The sequence below is a fragment of the Herpailurus yagouaroundi genome, unplaced genomic scaffold (assembly GCF_014898765.1).
Source record: "Herpailurus yagouaroundi ecotype Mexico unplaced genomic scaffold, PumYag 200, whole genome shotgun sequence".
NCBI lineage: Eukaryota > Metazoa > Chordata > Mammalia > Carnivora > Felidae > Herpailurus > Herpailurus yagouaroundi.
In genome coordinates this window covers 988,391-1,011,486 of record NW_024412431.1, presented here as the reverse complement: position 1 = coordinate 1,011,486, position 23,096 = coordinate 988,391, and the positions used below count along the sequence as shown (strand labels likewise).

The 23,096-nt window shown below is 53.5% G+C and overlaps 1 protein-coding gene, 2 long non-coding RNA genes and 1 pseudogene across 4 annotated transcripts; 2 read left to right on the top strand and 2 right to left on the bottom strand.

Annotated features, from left to right (window-relative positions):
• Nucleotides 1–3,892: 3,892 nt before the first annotated feature.
• Nucleotides 3,893–7,174, bottom strand: CLEC4G (C-type lectin domain family 4 member G). 2 transcript variants are annotated; one of them, XM_040449752.1, is made up of 9 exons: nucleotides 7,041–7,173; nucleotides 6,608–6,709; nucleotides 6,213–6,266; nucleotides 5,938–6,000; nucleotides 5,701–5,805; nucleotides 5,289–5,378; nucleotides 4,941–5,089; nucleotides 4,690–4,805; nucleotides 3,893–4,421 (listed from the first exon to the last, which is right to left on the bottom strand). In XM_040449752.1, the coding sequence occupies exons 1-9, from the start codon at nucleotides 7,120–7,122 to the stop codon at nucleotides 4,283–4,285; spliced, it is 900 nt and encodes a 299-aa protein (XP_040305686.1). In that variant the 5' UTR covers nucleotides 7,123–7,173; the 3' UTR covers nucleotides 3,893–4,282. The 2 variants fall into 2 exon arrangements, with proteins under 2 accessions (XP_040305686.1, XP_040305688.1); XM_040449754.1 differs by lacking the exon at nucleotides 3,893–4,421 and adding an exon at nucleotides 4,428–4,550 and having other exon boundaries at nucleotides 7,041–7,174.
• A 473-nt stretch (nucleotides 7,175–7,647) lies between these two features.
• LOC121013848 (uncharacterized) lies at nucleotides 7,648–10,993 on the top strand. Its single transcript, XR_005782944.1, has 2 exons — nucleotides 7,648–7,724; nucleotides 10,695–10,993. It is a non-coding gene; the product is annotated as an uncharacterized LOC121013848 (long non-coding RNA).
• A 2,064-nt stretch (nucleotides 10,994–13,057) lies between these two features.
• Nucleotides 13,058–19,005, top strand: LOC121013825 (60S ribosomal protein L11-like; annotated as a pseudogene).
• A 707-nt stretch (nucleotides 19,006–19,712) lies between these two features.
• Nucleotides 19,713–22,001, bottom strand: LOC121013847 (uncharacterized). Its single transcript, XR_005782943.1, has 2 exons — nucleotides 21,800–22,001; nucleotides 19,713–20,283 (listed from the first exon to the last, which is right to left on the bottom strand). It is a non-coding gene; the product is annotated as an uncharacterized LOC121013847 (long non-coding RNA).
• Nucleotides 22,002–23,096: the final 1,095 nt, after the last annotated feature.

Sequence of the window (23,096 nt, the reverse complement as noted above, 5' to 3'; positions counted from 1 at the left end):
AACATTAAAAAAAAATAAGGATTTAAAAAATTAAATTAAATTAAATTAAATTAAAAATTTCGTAGCCACGTCTCCCTCCCCGATGTTCTCCTGCCTCCTCCTTTCACTTTCGAGGACCCTTGTGATTACAACGGGCTCACCTGGACAACCCGGGATGACGTCCTCACCGCAAAACCCTTAATTCAATCACACGTGCCTAGTCCCTGTGGCCATATAAGGCGGCATATTCATAGGTTCAGGGCATTAGGACACGGACATCTTTGGGGGACTGTCGTTCTGTCCGCTACGGGCCTATCAGGTGTTCTGAGCAATCACTGTTATGTCCCGGGCACATTACAGGTGTATTTCGGATCTTACGGGGGGCTCTCAGAGCCTCTGGGGTCTCCAGGAAAGGAGGTCCATCATTAAGACTGCTGGCCTGGCCCAGCCAGCCTCTCGGCGGGGGGGAAACATCACAGGGCTTCTCAGTATTCAGGTCCCCTCCTGTATCAGCTTTAGAATGTAGTCTTTCTGGCAAGACTGATTCTCCAGGAAAACAAAAGCCAACCAAAGGCCGAGGTCTGTTCTGGGGTTAGGTTAGGCTCCAGGGACGCCTTGCTTCCCAGGGAGGTCGAATCTTGGAGGAGGGAGGGCCTGGGACCAAGAAGCCAAAGTTGGGGAACTTGACCCTGACCCTTTCATGCAGGGTCTTCGTGTGCCAACTGGATGCTGACAGGTTTGAGCCAGGCAGCGGGGAGGCAGTGCCTGCGAGCTGACCGGGAGGGGGCAGGGCAGATGGCAGAGGGCATGAGGGGGGGCTCTAGGCCAGTCACCTTGTCTGGGCTCCTACCCAGGGCCCCCTCAGGCCCCAGACCCCAATGTCTGAGCTGAGGGGCTTGCTCTAGCCGGAGCCGGGTCTCTGAAAGATTCCAGGGCAGGGGCGCCTGGGTGGCTCAGGCGGTCGAGCATCCAACTTTGGCTCAGGTCACGATCTCGAAGTTTGTGTGTTCAAGCCCGTGTCAGCTTGAACTGGGCCGACAGCTCAGAGCCGGGAGCCCGCTTCAGATTCTGTGTCTCCCTCTCTCTCTCCCTGCCACTCTCTCTCTCTGTCAAAAATCAGTAAACATTAAAAAAATAAATAAAAGATCCCAGGGCAGCTCCTGCTTAACTCTGGGGCCACCCCCTTCTGCCTCAACCACGGTGCCCATTCAGCTCCATTCCCGGGAGAGACACCTGGGCCTCTTTGCCCGTCTGTGCTGCGGGGTGTCTGTCCTCCAGACCATCACTGACCCCACTCACCAAGCACTTGGGCCACCAGGCAGGTGCTCTGGCTGCTGCCCTACCTGCGAGTCTGTTTGTCAGCTGGTCACGTCTGGTGCGAGGCTGCACAGTGGTCCCTAAAGATATCCACGTCATGATCCCTGGAACCTTGACCGTCATCTTACATGGCAACAGAGATTTTGCAGATGTGACTAAGAATTTAGAGGTGGGAAGATGTAGGTATTTCAGAATTTGGCGGGTCTTTGTCCTTTGTTCCTGGAAGGGATCATCTGCACCCTTGGGATTTCCCGAGTGATAGGAGTGTCTTTGTCATTTGTGGGGGCCCCTTGGGCCACACCTGAGTTATACGGAGGGGATAGCTCAGGGAGGGGGGGGGCTGGTCATGCCAGAGAGACCAGCTCTCTGAGCTCCAGAGACGGGATCGTGTGGCCTGTGATTCCATCAACCACGCCTTCAAAATGAAGTCCCAATAAAAATTCTGGACACCAACTCTCAGAGGAGCCTCCTGGTTGGTGGAAACATCACTGTGCCGGGAAAGTGACATGACCTGAGTCCCTGGGGACTGAACACAAAAGCTCTGTGTTTGGGACCCTCCTGGCCGTCGCCACACGGGTCTCTTCATTGGGCCAGTCTGGATGTGTCCTTTATAATAAAACTGTAAGAACTGTAGCAAACTCTCCTGAGTTCTATGAGTCATTCTAGCGAATTAGGGAACCGGGGAGAGGGGGGATTGTGAGATCCTCTGAATTTCTACCAGTCGGTCAGAATCAGTTAGTTCAAAGAGCAGGTGGCCTAGGCAACCCCAAACTTGCAGCGGGTGTCTGCAGTGAGGGCGATCTTGCTTTGCTGGTTCAGTCAGAAGAGCATACGACTCTTGATCGCGGGGTCATGAGTTCGAGCCCCGTGTTGGGTGTAGAGATCACTTAAATAAAAAAATTTTTTTTTAATTTTTTTTCAACGTTTTTTATTTATTTTTGGGACAGAGAGAGACACAGCATGAACGGGGGAGGGGCAGAGAGAGAGGGAGACACAGAATCGGAAACAGGCTCCAGGCTCCGAGCCATCAGCCCAGAGCCTGACGCGGGGCTCTAACTCACGGACCTCGAGATCGTGACCTGGCTGAAGTCGGACGCTTAACCAACTGCGCCAATAAAATTTTTAAAAGATGGGGGGGGGGCGCCTGGGTGGCTCAGTTGGTTGAGCGTCCGACTCTTGATTTCAGCTCAGGTCACGATCTCACGGTTTTGTGAGTTCAAGCCCCGCGTCGGGCTCTGCACTGACGGTGTTTACCTGCTTGGGATTCTCTCTCTCTCTCTCAAAAATAAATAAATGTTTAGAAAGAAAAAGGAACTGTACCTTTCACCTGTGGGTGGCATCTGAGCTAAGTCAGGGTGATTAGTTTTACAACTGTTTACAATATCCCAGGGGATCCTCCTGGATTATCTGGGTGGGCCCTAAACAGCAATCACAAGCTGTTTTGTAAGAAGGGAGGCAGAGGGAGATTTGACTTGGACGGCACTGTGGTCAGTGAAGCAAGATACTACCCCACCGATTTTGGAAACGGAAGAAGGGGCCAGGAGCCAGGGAGTGTGAGGGGTGCAGGTCTAGACACTAGAAAAGGCAAGGAGGCTGATTCTCCCCTGGAGTTTCCAGAGGGAGCCTGGCTCTGGTGACACCTTGATCTTGGTCCAGGAAAACTAACTTTGGACTTCAGATTTCCAGAACCGTAAGAGGATGGTGTTGTTAGTAAGCCATCAAGCTGGCGGTCATTAGTTACAGCAGCGCCACAACACTCATACCCCTCCAAGCTGACTGCCTGGAAATTCATCAGTCTGGCCAGCAGTCCCCTAGGTAGGTTATCTGTTGGGGACAGAGGTGGCTCCTGAGCCTGGTTAGTGCCTCGCTCTGGGCGAGCAGAGCACCCAGTAGAGGAGAGCACCCAGAGAAGTGTCGGGGTTCTCAGCGAGGTCTCCCCTGGCCAGGGGGTCTGGGAGCTCCCAAGCTGCCCAGGACTAAAGGCCACTAACCTGTCCTTCCCCTCAGTTGGACCTATCTCCACTGGAAATTCTGGGAGAGCCCCCATGTCTCCAGGACAGGAGCAGGAAACTTTGGGAGTGCAGGGTGAATTCAGATCAAAAGTCCCCAGCTGCGAAAGCCAGGCTCGGTGCACCCTGCACCCCCCAGAATGGGTTCAGCCATACTTAACACCCCCTGCTTGCAAAGACCTTCCTTCCCAGGTCCTCCCGTTGTTGCTCAAAAGGCCATGTTCTCTGCAATGTATTTCCTGATCGCTCCAGCCAGTGGTCACCGAACCTAGGTGCCCAAGCCAGAAAGGACTTGCTCTTCAGGCCCGGGCAGCCCCTCTCCCACCTGCCTCAGGGCCTTGTCCACTCCTTGGAGTCACTGATCATAGCATTGTTCCAGTGCCCTGCTAGATCAGAGCGCTCGGTCTGAGTCATTCCAGTGTCCCCGGTGCCCTACAGCCGTCCTGGCCCAGTACACGTTATGCCCTGAGTTTTGGGGCACCATAGGACCGGGAGGTCACTGAGAGAGGTCAGGGTCACTCACAGGGATAAATATCAGGGTCTCTGAGATTAAACGTTGAACAGCTCACCAAAGCCATGAACCAAGATTCATTTCTCAAGCATTTATTGATGCTTCCTAAGGGCTGCGAAGACAACTCACAAAACCCCCGTCTGTAAGGCTTCCCAGTCTGGGGGGAAAAAAATGCAAGAACACCAAACAGCTCGTCCAGAGTTGCCCGGTGTTGGCCGGGGAGGGAGGTGGGGACAGTGGGCCGCCCGCGGTTTGGGTCGGGTGGAGGCTCGGTTATGACCACCTGAGGGCCGGCGGTGAGGCTGGAGCAGAGGTCCCAGGGCCTGTACCTGACAGGACTGGGCGGGATGGCTCTCGGTAGCCGTGGATGGGGGAAAATGAAGAAATCGATGGCGGTGGGCGGCGCCGGGAAGGTGAACCGCTCAGGGGACCGCCCGCCGGGCGGTGGGCGGGACACGGGGCGGGGTCAACAGCTGCGCCTCTTCTCACAAATCCAGTTGTCCCTCTCATTGTCGCACGGTGCATCGTTCCACATCCCAGTGCGTAGCATCATCACGCAGTCCTCGCGCCCCATAGAGTCATTGGGCTCCCCCAGGTTCCAGTGGCTGCGGAGGTTTGTCGGGGGGCTGTTTCTGGGAGTCTGAGGACGGGCCTGGCGTCCAGCCCTGAGGATCTATCCTGTTTATTGCTTGGGTCCAACCTAGACACTCCGAGGGTCTAACTTGAGCGTGCACCTGGGAGACAGCTTTCTAAACTCCCGGAATTTAAACCCTCCGCCAGGTCCTGGGGTCCAGCCTGCCCATCCCCACAGGTCTGGCCACAGCACTGCCCCTGGGGTCTGACCCGTCCCTCTCCCCAAGTCCCTTCCCTCACCTGAAGCTGAGCGGGACTCCGTCTACCCACTGGTAGCCCTGGATCTGGCGCGCGCGGCGCACGGCCCTCAGGCCCAGCCAGTAACCGCGGCCGCGCGTGTTCCGACTCAGGAAGCCCTGCGCGGGGAAGGACACTGAGCCCGCGGGGTCCGCCTCGCCCCCGCCCCGCCCCTCCCAGGCCCCGCCCCCTCAGGTGAATTCCGCCTCCCTCCTGGGACCTCGGGGGGGGGGGGGCGGGGGAGGACTGCCCACCTGCTCCTCCAGGTCCCCCACTATCACCAGATGTCCGCCGGAGCCCGCGCAGTTGCGCTGCGACTCCTCCCACGTGGCCCGCAGGATGGAGAAAAGGTAGCAGGAGCCCTGGAAGGGCAGCCACGATGCGGGGCACTCCTCACAGGAGCCTGTGGGATGGCGAAGGTCAAAGAGGTGAATTGCCCCCGGGGTAGAGCAGACGGAAAAAATTGGGGGGAGGTGGACCCCCGAGGTCTAGGGGCGGAGCCACAGAGAACAGGCCAAGGTCAAAGGGCAGGACGGGGCGCATCCCGAGGCCCACACGTAGGGTCCACTTGTCCCCTCCTCTCTCCCCTCTGTCTTGCTCACTGTTCCCCAGCCGGGCGGCCTCCAGAGCCCTGAGGAGCTCACTGCGGATGTCCTCGCGGTCCCTGCTCGCTTCAGCCAAGCTCTGGGTCACTGCGAGGTCAAGGGAGTCCAGATTATGGCTCAGGTCAGGGTCGGGAGTAGGGTCATGATTAGGTAAAAAGTCAGCATCCACGTCCGGGGTCATGGTCATGGTCAAGAATGACATCACCGTCAAGGACTGTTACAGCTGGTTGGGGCCAAGTTGCGCTTGGGGTTAGGAGTTGGAGTCGAGATCAGAGTCCAGCGGTCAGAGGTCAGGATCACAGGATAGGGTCGCGGTAACCCTCTTCAGGATAGGTGTTAGTATGTGAGTCAAGGGTTGAGTGACAGCCCGGGTGAGGGATCAGGGGTCGAGGCAATGTCCAGCTCTCACCGCGATCGCTCAGTTCTTTGAGGGCACTTTCCTGCTCGATCAGCTTCGCCTGCGCCTCCCCCAGCTCCGCGCGTGCCTTCTCTAGCAGCGTCTGTGTCCCCGAGCCTGGGAAGGACGGGGGGGAGGATAGGCGCGGGACGTCGGTGACCAACCTGCCCCGCCCCCACCTGCCACAGACCATCCCGGCTCGCCGCCTCCAATCCCGGCCCAAGCCCCGCCCCAGCACACTCGTCTTACAGCAGCTGTTGCAGGCTCGGACCTCCGCGTTCAAAACACCCAGCGCCGCCTTCTGCTTCGAGGCTGGAATGACCCCCGCACGCCCCCCACACACTCCAGGTCATCTGCGGGGACTCAAACAGGACACCCTCCCCCACTCCGGGGCCAACCCCTGGGACCGAAGGGGTCCTCACCCACCCACTACCCTGTCTCCAGGGTCCTAGACACTCCCGGCCCTCACATCTGGGGGGGGGGGGGAGGCGCTAAGAGTCACCGAGTCACCGTTCTGCACGCACCGTTTGTCCTCAGCAGGTCCTGGTGGCCGAACAGCGCCCCTCGCTCTGTGGAGGCTGTGGAGAGAGGCTCCTGCAGGCGGGGCCGGGGCCTCCGGAACTCTCCCCTTGCCCAGGGGGTGCAGGAGCTCCCGTCTCCGGACGCACAGAAGGGACGGGCAGGCGCACAGCGCACGTGATGTGCACACACACACACACACACACACACACGCCGAGGAGAGACATGCACGCATATGCATACACAGGTGGGTGCACACAGCCCAAAGACATGCACAAACTCTGTTCACACGTGTTCACACCCCCGACCCGGACAGGGGTCCGGGACCCAGCTGGGGGCGTCCTGAGACAGAGGGAAGGTCTATGTCCCCCCCGGGGGGCCTCATTACACGGTCACTCACCCTTAGAAAATAGGATGCTCAGAATGAGGGCCCACAGGGCTAAGGCTGCCACCAGCACCAGGGCCAGGAAGAGGAGTCTCCGTCCCCAGCGTCCCCAGTGCCCTGGGATAACACAGATGGGCTCCGTGGGTCCCTCCTGCACCAGGACTGCCCTGGATCTCTGGCCCCCCGAGGACAGAGCCCTGGGTGCTTGGGTTCCTCCCAGGGAACCGAGATTCAGAGAGACGAAGCAACTTGCTCATGGTCACACAGCTTCTAAGTGGCAGAGTTAGAATCTGAACCCAGGTGCAGCTGGTTCTGGTGCCTGTGGTGTCTCTTCTGCACCCACTGCATGGACCCGCTCTTGGCTGTTCCCCTCCCTGCTCCCGTCAAACCCCAAACCTCTGGCCTGAGAGACCCCAGGGGGCCGGGGAGGCTGTCTTTTTGCTCATACCTCCAGGGACTTCCTCGAGCCTGCTGTCCCACTTGCTGTACCCGGCAGTGTCCATGGTGAGCAGGCGCCCAGCCCTGGGCATAGATATAAATGTAGCCCCCTGCTGGTCCCGCCTACTCTTTTCCTTCCTTTCCATCTCCTTCCTCTCAGTTCCTGGTACCAGGGACTCATGGACCAATCACAGTGCAGGGCCCTCTCTGTTCTGGGCTGGTTTAGGGATAAGTGTGAAGTTTGTGTGTGTGTTGAGGGGTAGTGGAGTTAGAGGTGAGGGGTAGAAGGGCCAGAGGGAGTGGAGAGGGGTGGGGAGTGGTGTGTGTGTGTGTGTGTGTGTGTGTGTGTGTGTGTGCGCGTGCGCACGCACGCAGTTCCAGCCTCCCTGGCCCGGTAGCTGCAGCAACATCTCCCTGAGGATACTGGTGGCTTCATTTTGGAGCTCACCCCCATCTCTTATAGGTGTGGGGGCCAGACCCCTTCCCAAGAGGAGCAGGTTGAGCCCAGCCAAGTTCTGGCCCTGAGAAAGTCTCCTCAGGCCTGGCCCTCCAGGCCAGCTCAGCTTCCTCAACTCCCCTGCAGGTGCCTGGAGGCTGGATTTGACCCCCGATTTGACCTTGACTCAATCCTTCTTGGCCAGAAGGGAGAACACAGACATCTGTTGGGTGGTGGCCAGCTAAGCTTCTGCATTGGGTGAGTGGGGATGTATGTGTGTAGTTTCTGGAAGCCTCAGCTTCTCTCCTCTGTGCAAAGGGGGACAGTGAGGGAGAGTGACATGGCCTCCCCCCGAGGGATGCCAAGATAAAGACGTGAGCTTATGCATGTCCACCCCTGAGCACAAAGCCCACCAAATGTTCATTCTTTCTTTTTTTTTTTTAATTTTTTTTTCAACGTTTATTTATTTTTGGGACAGAGAGAGACAGAGCATGAACGGGGGAGGGGCAGAGAGAGAGGGAGACACAGAATCGGAAACAGGCTCCAGGCTCTGAGCCATCAGCCCAGAGCCTGACGCGGGGCTCGAACTCATGGACCGCGAGATCGTGACCTGGCTGAAGTCGGACGCTTAACCGACTGCGCCACCCAGGCGCCCCCCAAATGTTCATTCTTTCAATAAATATTGGGCACCTACCTTGGGCCAGGCATCAATCTAGGAACTGGGCACACATCAGTGCCCCACCCAAACAAGCAAATTCCTTCCTTCTCAGAGCAAGCATTCCAGATGGGGGTAGAGAGGGACAGACAACGAAATAATGAACATAACGAAAAAGTTAAGTTGTGTAGCCTCGTGGTTCTTGACCGGGGGCGGTTATGCTTCCCAGGAGACCCGCGGCCATGTCTGGAGACGTTTGTGACTATCACAGTAGGTGGAGGGTGGAGGACACCCACAGGACACCCCCCCGCCCCCCGCCCCCCGCCAAAAACCATCGACTCCCAATGTCCATAACGCTGAGGGTGAGAACCCTAATGTCATATATAAACAAGCTCTTAGTGCCATGAAAAAAAGAAGATTAAGTCAAGCAGGATAAAAGGCTTGGGGCGCCGGGGAGGGGGGGTGGGGTGCCAGGGCTGGGCAGTAAGTGCCCTTCACTGAGGGGGACAAATGTTATCTTTTTTATCGAGTACTTCCCTCATTCCAGCCCCCCTGGTAGATGCAGAAACACACTCCACCTTCCCAAATCCTCTCAACAACCCTCAGAAATAACAAACATTATCCGCATGTTATTTAAAAATTGTATTTGCTGCCCATTTCCCTACCTTGTTCCAGAAAGACATGAGAGAGACACACATGATAAAGTAAGATGAAAAGACAGAGAGGGGCGCCTGGGTGGCTCAGTCGGTTGAGCGTCAGACCCTTGGTTTCGGCTCATCTCACAGTTTTGTGGGTTCAAGCCCCACAGGTGGCTCGAACTGGCAGCACAGAGCCTGCCTGGGGTTCTCTCTCTCTGCCCCTCCCCTGCTCGCACTGTCTCTGTCTCTGTCAAAGTAAATAAACTTAAACAAAAAACGATGAAAAGACAGAGGATTTTTTTTTTTTTTTTTTTTTTGAGAAGGCAAAGGAAAACTGAGAATCAGGGAGGGAACAGGAATCTAAGAGAGTCTGGTGCACAAAATTCAGCCAGAGGTGCCGGGCTCTTGATAAATGCAGCAGGAAAAGTAGGGTCAGACATCTGGAAATGTGCAGCAAATTCTTGGAGCGGAATCTCTCCAACAGACGTGTAGACCAAGTCCCCATTGAACTTTCCATAAATATGGTAGCAATTTTCTACCACTGGGTCAAAGTGGACAGCTCCGTGGCCAGGCAGGGCTTTCTCGAAAGCAGACTTACCTTAAATGAACGGCTGTCCTCACTGTTTGGGGGTGCTTTTAGCATGTTTCCCGAAGCAGTAACTTTGAGACCATGGAGAATCTGGCTGAGTGAAGGGTGAGACGAGGGCTTCGGTGGGTACCTGGGGTCTGTCATTGGTGCTTGGTCTCTCTAAATAAGAATCCTGAGCCGAGAGGAAATCATTTCAGTGGGAGAAAATGGGCCTCGTACAGAGTAAGATATAAAATCTCACCTATGAGCCAGATAACCTCAGGCAAAGCACTTACTCTCTTGGTACCCCATTTCTTCATCGTTACCATCAACAGGTGATAAAGCTTTTGTCAACCCAACTCGTTACGTTTCTGTGGCCATGTAGGAGACAGATGGGGAAGGGGCAGAGAGAGGGCAAGAGAGAGAATCCCAAGCCCAAAGTCACACATCACGAGCTCATGAGCTGAGCCAAAGTCAGATGCTTAACCGGCTGAGCCACCCAGGCGCCCCAAACGTTGTGATTATTTTTAACTCGAAATATTTTGATTCACTTTCTCAAGTGCCTGAAAACAAAGTTTTGTTGAGGTATCACTGACATACAATAAGCTGTCCACCTTTAAAGTGTACAGTTTGACGGGTTTCGAGTAAACCCACGAAACCATCACAATCTGGAGCGTGAAAGCACCCATCACCACCCATGTTTCTTTGCACCCCCTGGTCAGCCGCCCCACCCCCAACATCCCCCAGCAACCACCGATCTGCTTTTTGTCTTTAGATTCGCTTGCATTTCTCTGGAATTTTGTAGAAATGGCAGCATACAGCCTCTCGAGACTGGTTTCGTTTGCTCAGCATAATTATTTTGATTCATCCATGTGGCTGCATTAATACCTCCTTCCTTCCTACTGCTGAGTAGAATTTTGTTGCCTGAATATGCCAGCTCAATTATACGCTCACCTGCTGGTGGGCATTTGGGCTGCTTCCGGTTGTGGCGATCACGAATAAAAGTGCCGTGAACTTCTGGGAGCAAGTGTTTTCGTGCACGGACGCTCTCCTTTCTCCTGGGTATATACCCAGGAGTGGATGGTTGCGTTACATGGGAGGCGTGCGTCTCAGTTTTTAAGAAACTGCCAAGACGATTTTCCGAAGTGGCTGTGCCGTGTGTCAACCCGACCGGCAACGGATGAGAGTTTCGTTTCCTCCGCGTTCTTGCCAGGACATGGCATGGTTAGCCTTTTTCATTTGGGCCATTCTGTCATGTGCGCGGTGTGATTTTCATTTGCGTTCCCTTGATGAATAATGAAGGTGGGGCATCCTTTCACGTGTTTCTTTGCCACCTGAATATTTCCTTTGGTGACCTGTCTCTTCAGATCTTTTGCCCATTGAAAGAAACGGATTGCCTCGTTGCGTCTGAGAGAGCAAGATGGTCACCGGCAGCTTTACTGGAGCCGAAGAAGCTGGGCCAGGGTTCTCGTTCTTGCTGTGTCTGCTCAGACTGGCACAGTCTGCTCCAAAAATACGGCTCAGTATGTGCCCGCCAGTGTCTCCGTCACTATGAAGTGAAGGATACAGGCTTCACTAAGTTGGATTAAGTGAGCTTCCTTGAATGGATTATCCAAGATAACTACCTTAATGCTCACTCATTGTACATGTATAAAAATACTTCAATGAGGAGTGTTTTTTAAAACTGGGTTGCCGGGACCCCTGGGTGGCTCGGTCGGTTAAGCCTCTGACTTCGGCTCAGGTTACGATCTCACGGTCTGCGCGTTCGGTCTGAGTTCGAGCCCCACATCGGGCATCGGGCACCGGGCTCCCGTCAGGCTCTGTGCTGACAGTTCAGAGCCTGGAGCCTGTTTCAGATTCTTCATCTCCGTCTCTCTCTCTGCTCCCTCCCTACTCGTGCTCCGTCTCTGTCTCTAAAAAAGAAATGATCGTTAATTAAAAAAAAAAAAAATGGGTTGCTTATTTTATTGTTTTGAGAGTTCGTTAGAATATGCTGGTAACAAATCTTTTATCAGATATGAGGTTTTCCAACCTTTTCTCCTAGTCTGTGGCTTTTCTCTTCATTCCCTTAACAGCAGCTTTCAAAGAGCCAAGTTTTAAATGCTGACAAAATCCAATTTACCCATTTTTCTTTTATGAATCTTGCTTTTGGTGTTCTAGCTAGGGAATCTTTGCCTAATCCAAACACTTCTCCCATGCTTTTTCCTAACCGTGTTAGGTTTTGCGTTTGGGTCTTTGAGACAGTTGGGAGTTAATTTTGAGTCAGGTGCAAGGTCTTACAATTGAAAAAAAAAAAATTGGGGGAGTGTATTAGCTTGAAATGTTGTTAAACTAGAGGCAACCCGAGGTCTAAAACAGTATAGCAGAGCGATAGAGAGCAGGGCTCCGGAGAGAGAGGAACCTGGGGTTGATTCTTGGCGGCGACATTGTAAGCCTCAAATTCCTCCTCGGTAAAACGGAAGTAGTAAAGGGCTGTCAGCACGCTATCCACATCCCCTTGGCTTTGACCTCACTCGCTGTAATCTCCTGGAATTCTTCGCCTGAAGAGTTTTTTCCCCCTCACCCAAGTGGAGGGCAGGCTGGGAGGAGCGCTCTGAGCCACTTCTTCCAAACTGCCTTCCAGCGATGCCCAGTGGGATTCAGCCCCAGCGCCCACCCCAGTACCCAGCACCGACTCTTTCCCATCCCAGTCCCATTTCCCTACTTTCTTCCCGGGGCCTCTAGAATCACCGCCCAGGGAAAGGACACATTTTCACGTTCTTAAACTCTGCTTCTGGGGTGACCCCAAGACTCCTGGTCTGCGTCCTGAGATCCGCGGAGTAACTCACTCAGCCTGGCGGGGACGCGTCAGAGGTAGCTGTTCTGGCCGGTGCCGTTATCATCGGCTCGCCGTCGTTGCCATCCAAGGTCAAGCGGGACCCCGACTGAATGGAATTATCCACGTTCGGGGAGAGCGTCGGCCAGAAAAGATTTAAGAATTGTTGATTTGTGGCTCGTTTCCCTGGGGGGGTGGGGGGTGGCTGGTGAGCGAAAAGGATGACCAGCAAGACGACGATAACACGAGATGGCCTCTACTTGAAAAATCCTGGCCACTAATTCCCCCCACCTGGGCACACCTTCCTTTGTGCGACCGTGACTCCTCCCAACCGGAGGCGGCGTCTATTCTCCGCCCCTCGGGAACGGGCGTCATCCCGTGACTCGCTTTAACCAATCGGTGGGCGGCGGCGGCGGCACGTGACTGGCCAGGTTGGGCCCCAGCATGCCTTGCGGCTTCCGCCTTGCCGCCTTCACGCCGCCGGCTGCCACGTCAGGGGGCCTGGCTCGGCCCCTGGAGGCTGAGGGGCGGCGAGGCGCGGTCAGCGGCCGCTTGGCCCTTCCAGCTCTTCTGTCCTCCGAATCCAACGAACCCGCTCATTCCGGGCGAGGCCAGGAACAGAGCCGCGCCAGCCACGCCGCGGAATTGTGAACACTCGCAGAGGGCTGTTGTTGGGAGCCACCGATTTGGGGGTGGGGGTTGCCCCGCAGCCGCTCACTGGAGCAGCCACGGGCCTCGACGGGTGCACCCTTGGGCCCCCGAGCGGACGCTGCGGTTACGATGGGGTCTGGGGTGAGCGGGGAGGGACGCCCCTCTCCGCAGGCGTCCCGGGAAGGCGGCGGGTGTGTCAGAGGACATTTCCAGACACGGGACAGGCAGCGCTTTTTTACTTCCAGCATCAGCATTCTCGGAAGCATGACTCTCCAGAACCTCGGCCCCCGCTCAGGCCCCGGGGCGGCCATCTGGCTTCTGCCCCGCAGCTTCCCCCAGTGCCAGGGCTTCCCTGCTCCAACGGCTTCCTCACGGAACCCGGGATCTTGTGGATTTCTGGGGGTGCGTTTACGGAAGTGGCCACGTCCAGCTTCCGGCGGCCTCTGGGACGCCTGCTCACGTGCCTCGCGAGCTGCTCTCTGTCAGACGCCTTTCTAGGCACTGGAGATTCAGCAAGGTCCAAAATGGGCAACGATATCGGTTTTTATGGAGATCACAATCTTGGGAAAGGAAAGACCGTAAACATATGGACAAATATGCGCCGGGGACCCAGCAATTCCACTCCTAGGTATCTACCCAAGAGAATTGAAAACACGTCCGCACAAAACCTTGAGGATGCATGTTCACAGCGGCATGGTTCCGAATAACCAAAAAGCGGAACTGAGCCGAATGTCCATCGACTGGTGAATGGACAAATACAGTGCGCTATATCCATTCGATGGGGACTATTCAGCCCTAGAAAGGAACCAAGCGCCGATAGGTGCTATAAAGTGGATGAACCTCGAAAACATGCAAAATGAAAGAAGCCAGACACAAAAGGCCACAGATTGTGTGACTCCATTTTTATGACGTGTCCAGAATAGGGAAACCTATAGAAACAGAAACTTAACTGGTGGTTGCCTAGGGCTGGGAGTGATGGGGGAAACTAGAAGGTGATGGTTGGGGCGCTGGGTGGCTCCAGCCCGGCGTCAAGGCTCTGTGCGGACAGCTCGGAGCCTGGAGCCTGTTTCAGAGTCTGTGTCTCCCTCTCTCTCTCTGCCCCCCCGCCCGCCCCCCCCATGCTCTGTCTCTGTCTCTCAAAAATATATATAAATAAACGTTAAAAAATCTTAAAAAGAAAAAAGGTGATGGTTAAAGGGTACATGAATTCTTTATAGATTCATTCATTTTTTTTTTTTTAATTTTAGAGAGAGAGAGTGTGTGAGTGGGGGAGAGGGGCAGAGGGAGAGGGAGAGAGAATCTTAAGCAAGCTCCAGGCTCCGCACAGAGCCTGATGCAGACAGGGTTCGATCCCATGACCTGGGGACCATGACCTGAGCTGAAATCAAGAGTGAGCCTACCAGGTGCCCACGGGTACATGGGACCTGGGGATTATGAAATGTTCTTAACTTTGGTTGTAGTGACGGATGCAGAATCATGTGAATATAATAAAAACCACTGAATGGTAAGGGAGAATTGTGTGGCATGTGAACCGTATTTCAATAAAGCCAGGAAAGAAGGGGAAACATCGAAGCAGAGATCTAAATGAAGTAAGGGAATGGCCCTGAACATACTGGAAGAAACACACGCCAGCCAGAGGGAGCCCCGTGGTGACAGGAACGTGCTAGGGTGCGGTGAGCAAGGAAAAACCCACAGACTTAACTCTTGTTTACGTAACACACACCCATTTAATGACTCCTAGGGCCCGGGAGCTGGGAGTACAGTCAAGAATACGAAGCCAAAATTTTAGCTGTCATAGAAGTCAGACATTAAACCGAGAATTCCAGTTACTACATTACTAGAATAAAATGTCCCATAAATTCATTTCTTTTTCTAATTAGTGGCTTTCTCCCTTACTTATTAGCAGGCAGCTCAGATTTTCTCTCTTGTCTCTTGAGTTGTCCAAGAATTTGTAGGGGCCCGAAAAACCAAATGTCCGAGGAGAGGGAACAGAATGGCCCTTCCCCTCAAATGGAAATTGGCTTATCTGTCCCCTCCTGTACAGTTTCTCTCCAAGACATATGGTGGTGCTACTGAAGCCTGGTTCCCGTGGTCTGATCAGTGAGTGATACAGACAGCCTTTCTGGGCCCAGATACCCACAGGCCTATGCTGTGTTTCTTTGCAGGAAGAAGATTCCAGTCCTTCTATCAGCAAGTGGCCTGCTACCCCCACCCCCATCCCTGGTACTCGTCCTCGTAGGTCACACACAGCAGCCCCTCATTAATTCATTCAACAGATTTGACTGCTAGTGTGTATCATGCCCTGTTGAAGGTCCTGGCCGTGGAATGGTGAATAAGGCAGCCAATCCCAGCCCAGATGGCTCTAAACCTGCATATTTGAAAAGCAAAACTTTGGGGGGAAATCCAGGTAGGAAGGTTTCTTTTTAAAAAAAATTTTTTTTAAATTTATTTTTGAGAACGAGAGACAGAGCACGAGCAGGGGAGGGGCAGAGAGCGAGGGAGACCCAGAATCGGAAGCAGGCTCCAGGCTCTGAGCCATCAGCACAGAGCCCGACGCGGCGCTCGAACCCACGAACCACGAGACCATGACCTGAGCCGAAGTCGGACGCTTAACCAATTGAGCCACCCAGGCACCCCAATAGAAGATACTATTTTTAAGTAATCTGTACACCCAGTGTGGGGCTTGAACCTATGACCCTGAGATCAAGAGTCTGTCAGTCACATGCTCCACCAACTGAGCCAGCCAGGCGCCCCTGTCTTGTGTTTGTTTTTAAAAACTGGGGCGTCTGGGTGGCTCAGTCGGTTGAGTGTCCGACTTCAGCTCAGGTCACGATCTCACGATCCGTGAGTTTGAGCCCCGCGTCAGGCTCTGGGCTGATGGCTCAGAGCCTGGAGCCTGCTTCGGATTCTGTGTCTCCCTCTCTCTCTGACCCTCCCCCGTTCATGCTCTGTCTCTCTCTGTCTCAAAAATAAATAAACTTAAAAAAAATTAAAAAAAAAAAAAACTAATTTATCGGGGCGCCTGGCTGGCTCAGTTGGTTAAGTGTCCGGCTCTTGATTTCAGCTCAGGTCACGATCTCACGGTTTGTGAGTTCAAGCCCCACATCAGGCTCCGTGCTGAGAGCTGGAGACTGCTTGGGATTCTCTCTCTCTCTCCCTCTCTCTCTCTGCCCCTCCCCTGCTCTCTCTCTCTCAAAAAATAAACTTAAAAAAAACTGATTTATCAAGTGAAATCCTTAACTCCTTCATGTTCAGTCTCTTGTTCTCTATCTCCCTCTTCCTTCTCTCCCCTCTGCTCCTTAGTTCAAGAAAGTCTTTAAACTTTGAGCTACTTTTACTGCTTCTCATTGAATTTCACTGTGGCTTCAGATGGTTTCCCAACTCCCGAGATTTTGAGTAGCCACTGGATGTTGATACATTCTTCTGTTTAGCTTTCTTGTAAATTGTTTGTATCCTTCCTCCATTGTTTCCAGGAAGCAGTTTGTTTTTTTCTTATTCATTTATAGAAGTTCTGGGGGGGGGGGGGGCGGTGCCTGGGTGGCTCAGTCAGTTAAGCGTCTGACTTCAGCTCAGGTCATGATCCTGCGGGTTTGCGAGTTCGAGCCCCGAGTCGGGCTCTGTGCTGCCAGCTCAGAGCCTGGACCTGCTTCCAGTTCTGTGTCTCCTGCTCTCTGCCCCGCCCCCTACTCACCCTCTCTCTCAAAAGTAAACATTAAAAAAAAGTTTCGTTTACAGGTCTGTATGTATCACGGATAAGAGATGCGAATATCATCTCCTGGGTGATGGCTAGTGTTTCCATCTTCCTTATGGTGTCTCTGAGTGCTTGTCACTAAGTCAGACTTGGTGGCTATCTGCTCTGAAGCAAACGAACGAGAAGACCTAGTCTCTGGATATCAGTAACCCAGGGTCTCGCCAGGCAGCACGTGAGACTCGCCGTCCTGTGACATCGATGTGAGTCACACACAACGACACCACGTACGGATGTTTAAGTACGTGTGTCACAGACCATCACAGAGCTTGGAGTAGATGCCCATGACACAGAGCGGGGAAGAAGTCAGGTGTCAGAAGTCAGCAATGCTCAGAGGACAGTTCAGGACCGAGGAAGTCTTTTCCCAAAAAACGGGAGGGTCTTGCTGCTTTTCTCAGAAGTCCCCTTCTTCCGAGATGCAAGGCTTGTGCTTCCTTTCTCATCAGAAACGGAGCCCGCGTCAACAGGCACCGACAGCTGACTTAGCAGCAGGATTTCACTGTGGAGCAGAACTTTCTGGGAGGTCACACCCTCCTTCTGGGGCTCTCCAGGACAGCAGTACTCAGGAGGGGCGTGGGCTCAGTGGGAGGAAACAGGAAAAAAAAAAAAAAAGCCGCAAAGGATTGCACAACCTCATCCGAATAAGGTTCTTGGAAAGGGGGTAGATAGGATTGATTCATCAGCCCTTACGGAGGGAGAAACAGTGAATGCTCTTTGGAGGAGCAGAGGTGGCCTTCTGGAAGTGGGCATCGAGGACACGTCCACTGGCGAGAGAAAAAGGAAGGGTCTGTCATGCAGAGGGCACGGCCAAGGCACAAGAGGCAGGAAGTTGGGTCTCTTTTGTATGTGGCTGGGGCTGAAGCTGCCTTGGGGAGCCAGGGGAAGCTGTCCAGCCCAGCGAGGCAACCAGAAGGCGACCCACCCCTGTCCCATGCCCAAAATTCACTGAAAGGGGAATTAAAAGGAAAGGGAGGTTCCTGGCATGAAGCTGGCCACAGACCTTTAACCACCCAGACCCAAAAGAGCCCTGGACCCAGAAGAGGGAAGGGAGACCCACTGGGTTGGGGTGGGGAGGCAGAACATGTGACCAGGGATTTGAAAACAATGTCATGAGTCTCAGAAGCACAGGGAACGTGAGGACCACTGGAGGCATCGGACTCAGCCTAGAGGATCCGGGAGGGCTTCCTGGAGGAGGTGGTGACGTCTGGAGGAGCCAGAATTATTCTGGAGGGGATGTGTGGATGAAGGAGCGTCCCCGCTGTGATATTAGCATGTGCAGAGTTTGGGAGTGGGACTCTTGGAAAGGCTGAGACTAACTCAGGGGCAGTAGTCTGGGGCTGGACCACACAAGGACTCAAATAGCAGGGACTAGGAGTTTGGACTAAGCAGGGGCACCTGGGGGTGCTCAGTCGGTTGAGCATCCGACTTCGGCTCAGGTCATGATCTCGCAGTTCATGGGATCAAGCCCCGTTCCAGGCTCTATGCTGACAGCGTGGAGCCTGCTTGGGATTCTCTCCCTCTCCTGCTTCTCCCCCCCAATCACATGCACACGTGAGCACACACACACACTCTCGGAATAAATAAACTTAAAAAAAGAAATACGTAAAAAATAAAGTGGGAAGAAGGCAGAAGTCCCAGGGTTCAGCTCCAAGGCTAAGACCACTCTGTGGCTTCCATTTTCTCCGGAGACGGGAGGCTCGCCACTCCCCAGGGAACCTGGCTGAGTGCAAAGGCTGTGTTAAGCATTGGCTGTGGCTGTCAGTCTTGGCTTTGCCTTTTTATTATGAGAAAACGTGAGCACACACAAAGGTATGCAGAGAAAAAGTAGAAACACAAAAACCCACGCGATCTCCACTCGGCTTCACCAGGTTTTGACTTGGTCACATATTTCGGATCCTCTTAAAAGGAAATAAGTTGTGCTCTCTCTTCCTGATCTCCGCCGTAGCGGATCAAGGTGAAAAGGGGAATCCCACGTGCGAACTTCTCATCTGCAAGTTCTTGCCTCAACCTCTGTGGTCGGGGGGTCGGGGGGGGGGGTTGGGGAGATGGGAGACAGACGGACCGGGGTGGCCAGGGTGCTGGAGCAGTGCACCAGGCTCCGTGGTCTCCCGTGCTCTCCAGAGCTGGATATGCCGTCAGAGCCTTTGGCAGCAGGAGAAATGAAACAAAAAGATGGCCGTGCACTGCACAGTCCGTGGGGTCAAGGCTGAAGAAATCCCCGAGAAAGTTCTAAAGATGTGGGAGCATGAGTTGAGAAATACTAACTTCTCCGGCACGAGAAACTTTGGTGTGGGGATCCAGGAGCGCGTCGATGTGGGGACCCAAGCACCGGTATGTATGGCCTGTGTGGTGCTGAGTAGGTCGGGCTTCGGCATCGGATGAGAAAGTCCGGACGCTCTGTGTGAGGGCCAGACATGGAACGATCAAAGAGGAGGTCATGGCGTTGGTCCCAGCAGAAGGATGATGGGACCACCCTGCCCGACACGTCAATTCCTGCTTCGATCCAAAAGGCCCGGAAAAACTTTTCAGTGGGAGCGGGGCGGTGGGGGCGGATAGTAAATAAATGGTAACCGGCAGGTCCTGTGCACCTTCTCTCTTTTCTCCCCCGAGGCGACTGCCATCTCAGACTTGGTGTTTACTATGTTAACACCCACTTCAACTGCGCATTTAGACAATATATTGGGTGGTTTTACACATCCAGAAGCTTTCTGTAAGTGGTGCCCTTGTTTTGTACCCTTCCACAATTTACCTTTTACCTCCTCCACACTACAAGATATATCTTTTCAACACTCTTCATTAAAAAGAAAAAAAAAAAAAAAGCTAAGCATTTGTGCTTAGTAAACAAAGGACAGGATAAAACTTCCATAATTTGATAAGCAGCAATTTCCAGGAACCCACAGCAGTGTCTTCCTTTTTAAAAAAATTTTTTTAATGTTTATTATTTATTTTCGGAGAGAGGGAGACCCAGAATCCGAAGCAGGCTCCAGGCTCCGAGCTGTCAGCACAGAGCCTGACGGGGGGCTCGAACTCATGAACCTCGAGACCATGACCTGAGCCAAAGTCGGATGCTCAACTGACTGAGCCACCCGGGCGTCCCTAAACATCCCAAGTAGATTTTTGACAGAGTTGTTTTATTGTGGTAAAAGACACACATACAACATAGAATTTTTCGTCTTAATCATATTTAAGCACACAGCTCAACAGCATCAATCACATTCACACTGTTGTGCAACCATTTGGATTTACAGATTAATTGCAAAGATAGTGCAGGAAGTTCCGTATACACTTAACTCAGCTTCCTCTCCTGTTAACATCTTAAATTACTGTCAGTTGTCAAAAAGAGGAAAGGAACATTGGTGCAATACCATTAGCGAAACAAAAGGCTTCGTCTGTGTTTCAGGTTTTTCCACGGGTGTCCTTTTCCCGTTCCAGGATTGAATCCAGGACCCCACGTGGCATTGAGTCCAGACCCCACGTTAGCCTCCTAGGACTGCCGCGACAAAGGACCACACGCAGGGCGGCTAACACACCGGACATGTGTTGTCTCACGGCTCTGGAGGCTGGAAGTCTGAGATCCAGCCGTGGGCAAGTTGGTCTGGTTCCTTCCGAGGCGTCTCTCGTGGGGGCATAGACGCTGTCTCCTCCCTGTGTCCTCACACGATTATCCCTCTGTGCGCGTCTGTGTCCTAACCTCCTCTGATAAGGACCCCAGTCATACTGGGTTAGGGTCCGTCCTCATGACCTTATTAAAAAAAAAAATTGTGTGTGTGTTTATTTTATTTTTGAGAGTGAGAGAGACAGAGCACGAGCGGGGGAGGGGCAGAGAGACAGGGAGACGCACAACCCGAAGCAGATTCCAGGCTCTGAGCTGTCAGCACAGAGCCCGATGCTGGGCTCGAACTCACGGGGCCGCAAGATCATGACCTGAGGCAAAGTTGATCGCTTAACTGAGCCACCCAGGCACCCCTTACTTCTTAATATTGGATATAAGGGGGCAAGGAGGGAAAATATTTAAAAGGCTATTTGGTGGTGGCGGGGGGAGGGTGCAAAATTTAAAAGAAGGTTAATAAACACTGCTTTATTCCTATGAGGTGAGTCCCTAAGCCGGCCCCACTCCAAGGGGAAGAGAATTAATTCCCTCCTCCCACAGGAAGCACTCTTAAAAAATGTGTAAACAGGGGTGCCCGGGTGGCTCAGTTGGTTAAGTGTCCAACTTGATTTCAACTCAGGTCACGATCTCATGGTTCGTGGGTTTAAGCCCCATATTAGGCTCTGGGCTGACTCTGGACTCTGCTTGGGATTCTCTCTCTGCCCCTCCCCTGTTAGCTCTCTCTCTCTCTCTCTCAAAAATAAATAAAAACTTAAAAAAAATTTTTTTTACATGTGTGAACCTGTGTGGTTTTTTTAAATTTTTTTTTTTACATTTATTTATTTTTGAGAGACAGAGCACAAGTGGGGGGAGGGGCAGAGAGAGAGGGAGACACAGAATCCGAAGCAGGCTTCAGGTTCTGAGCCGTCAGCACAGAGCCCGACGCGGGGCTCCAACTCATGAACCGTGAGATCGTGACCTGAGCTGAAGTCGTACGCTCAACCGACTGAGCCACCCAGGCGCCCCGTGCGAACCCATGTTAAAACCAGCACAGTAATTAATAAATATTTTTCAGGGGGGAGATAACACAAACTGGAAGTTATGCAAATATCCTGCTTCTCTCATTAGAGTAGCACATGTTAACTATAAGCATCTGTCTGTGGGTTTTGCCTTGGTGGTTGTTACCACCAAGTGGTTGTTACCATGGTGTTCAATGTTTTTAATGTTTATTTATTTTTGAGAGAGAGAGAGAGACAGAATGTCAGCAGGGGAGGGACAGAGAGAGGGAGACGCAGAATCCGAAGCAGGCTCCAGGCTCTGAGCTGTCAGCACAGACCCTGACGTGGGGCTTGAACTCACAAACCGTGAGATCGTGACCTGAGCCGAAGGTGGACGCTTAGCCGACAGGGCCACCCAGGTGCCCCAATACGCTATATTTTACAGCACTCAGGGGCACCTGGGTGGCTCAGTCAGTTAAGCGTCTGACTCTTGATTTAGGCTCAGGTCACGATCTCACGGTTCGTGGGTTCGAGCCTCACATCGGGCTCTGCACTGACAGTGCGGGGCCTGCTTGGGATTCTCTCTCTCTCTCTCTCTCTCTCTCTCTGCCCTTACCCAGCTTGCTCTAAGTAAACAAATAAACTTAAAAAAGTTTTTTTCAAGCATTCACCTGGATTGCAAGCTCATCCTGACTGGAGCTCTGACGGTAGAATTTGGGGCACCCGGCAACCTATCTGAGCCGGAGTATGTGAGCACCACCTTCCTCGACTCAGTAGAAATCCCAGATTCTTAGGCCTACGGGTCAGGGAGCCCGGGGAGGATCCCCGGGGAAAGCTCATGTCAGGGTTTCGCACCCGCACCCCCACTAGGGCGTTTCCTTCTCCCGAGACTCGCCTGGGGCAGCACGGGGTGATTTGTCCATCCAGTGGCTTCTGTTCCACGTCTGAGAGCCCCCGGCAGGTGAAGCGGTTACTCTTGAACCGTCTGCAGCGGCAGAAAGTTCTGGTGTCTGGAGAGGAGTCCGGAGGGGGCTCTGACCCCCCACTTCTTGGGCTCAGCGTCTCCCTAGGCACTTGGCAGGAAGTTCTTCTTTCAGTCTGACCCTCTGGCCTGAGCAGCTCTCCCATCACACACACTGGGTCACCAGGCGCGCGCAAGCGTCTCCCAGGCGCCAAGGACGGACTACTCGCGAATTTACTCACGACTCGGGTTCGCGTGCTGGAAGCAAAACGAGCCAGTCCCTGAGAGCCGGTCTCTGTTCAGCTCCGCGTGGAGGGGCATCATGTTAACAGCTTGGAATCAGCCACAGCGGCAGGATGTACACGAGGGAGACTGGCGGACGCTTCGCATCAGGACTCGCTTCCCCCCCCTCACCACCCCACCCCGTCCCCCCTGCAGAGCGCAGGTTGTTAAACGTTCGTTCGTTCGCCTGGGGCTTGTTTCCGGTTTAGGCGTTCCCCAAACACAAGTGTTGCACCTCCTTGCAGGGTGCCTGGTTCGTTTCCTTCTCTCCCTCCCCTTTCCAAGTGGAGCAAACAGCCTGTCTTCCAGAAAATCCTGTGGCCAGGTGCATGCCCCAGGGTCACGGTGGCTCCCTGGACAGGCAGACCTGCTCCTCGGCATTTTTTTTTTTTTAATGTTTATTTATTTTGAGAGAGAGAGTGCATGCACAAGGGGGGGGGGGGGGGGGGCAGAGAGAGAGCAAGAGAGGGAGAGAGGATCCCAAGTCGGCTCCGCTCTGTCAGCACAGGGCCCGACACAGGGCTCAAACCCACAAACGGTGAGATCCTGACCTGAGCCTAAATCAAGATGCTTAACCGACGGAGCCACCCAGACAACTCCCCCGCCCCCGGGGCAGTTGCAATTCGATGAATCGACTCCCCACTTCCTGGCCGGCAGTGACAGAATTGTGTCCGTTGTGATGGGAACTGGAGAAGTAATCGTTTCCCTGGAAGAATGTCCACTCC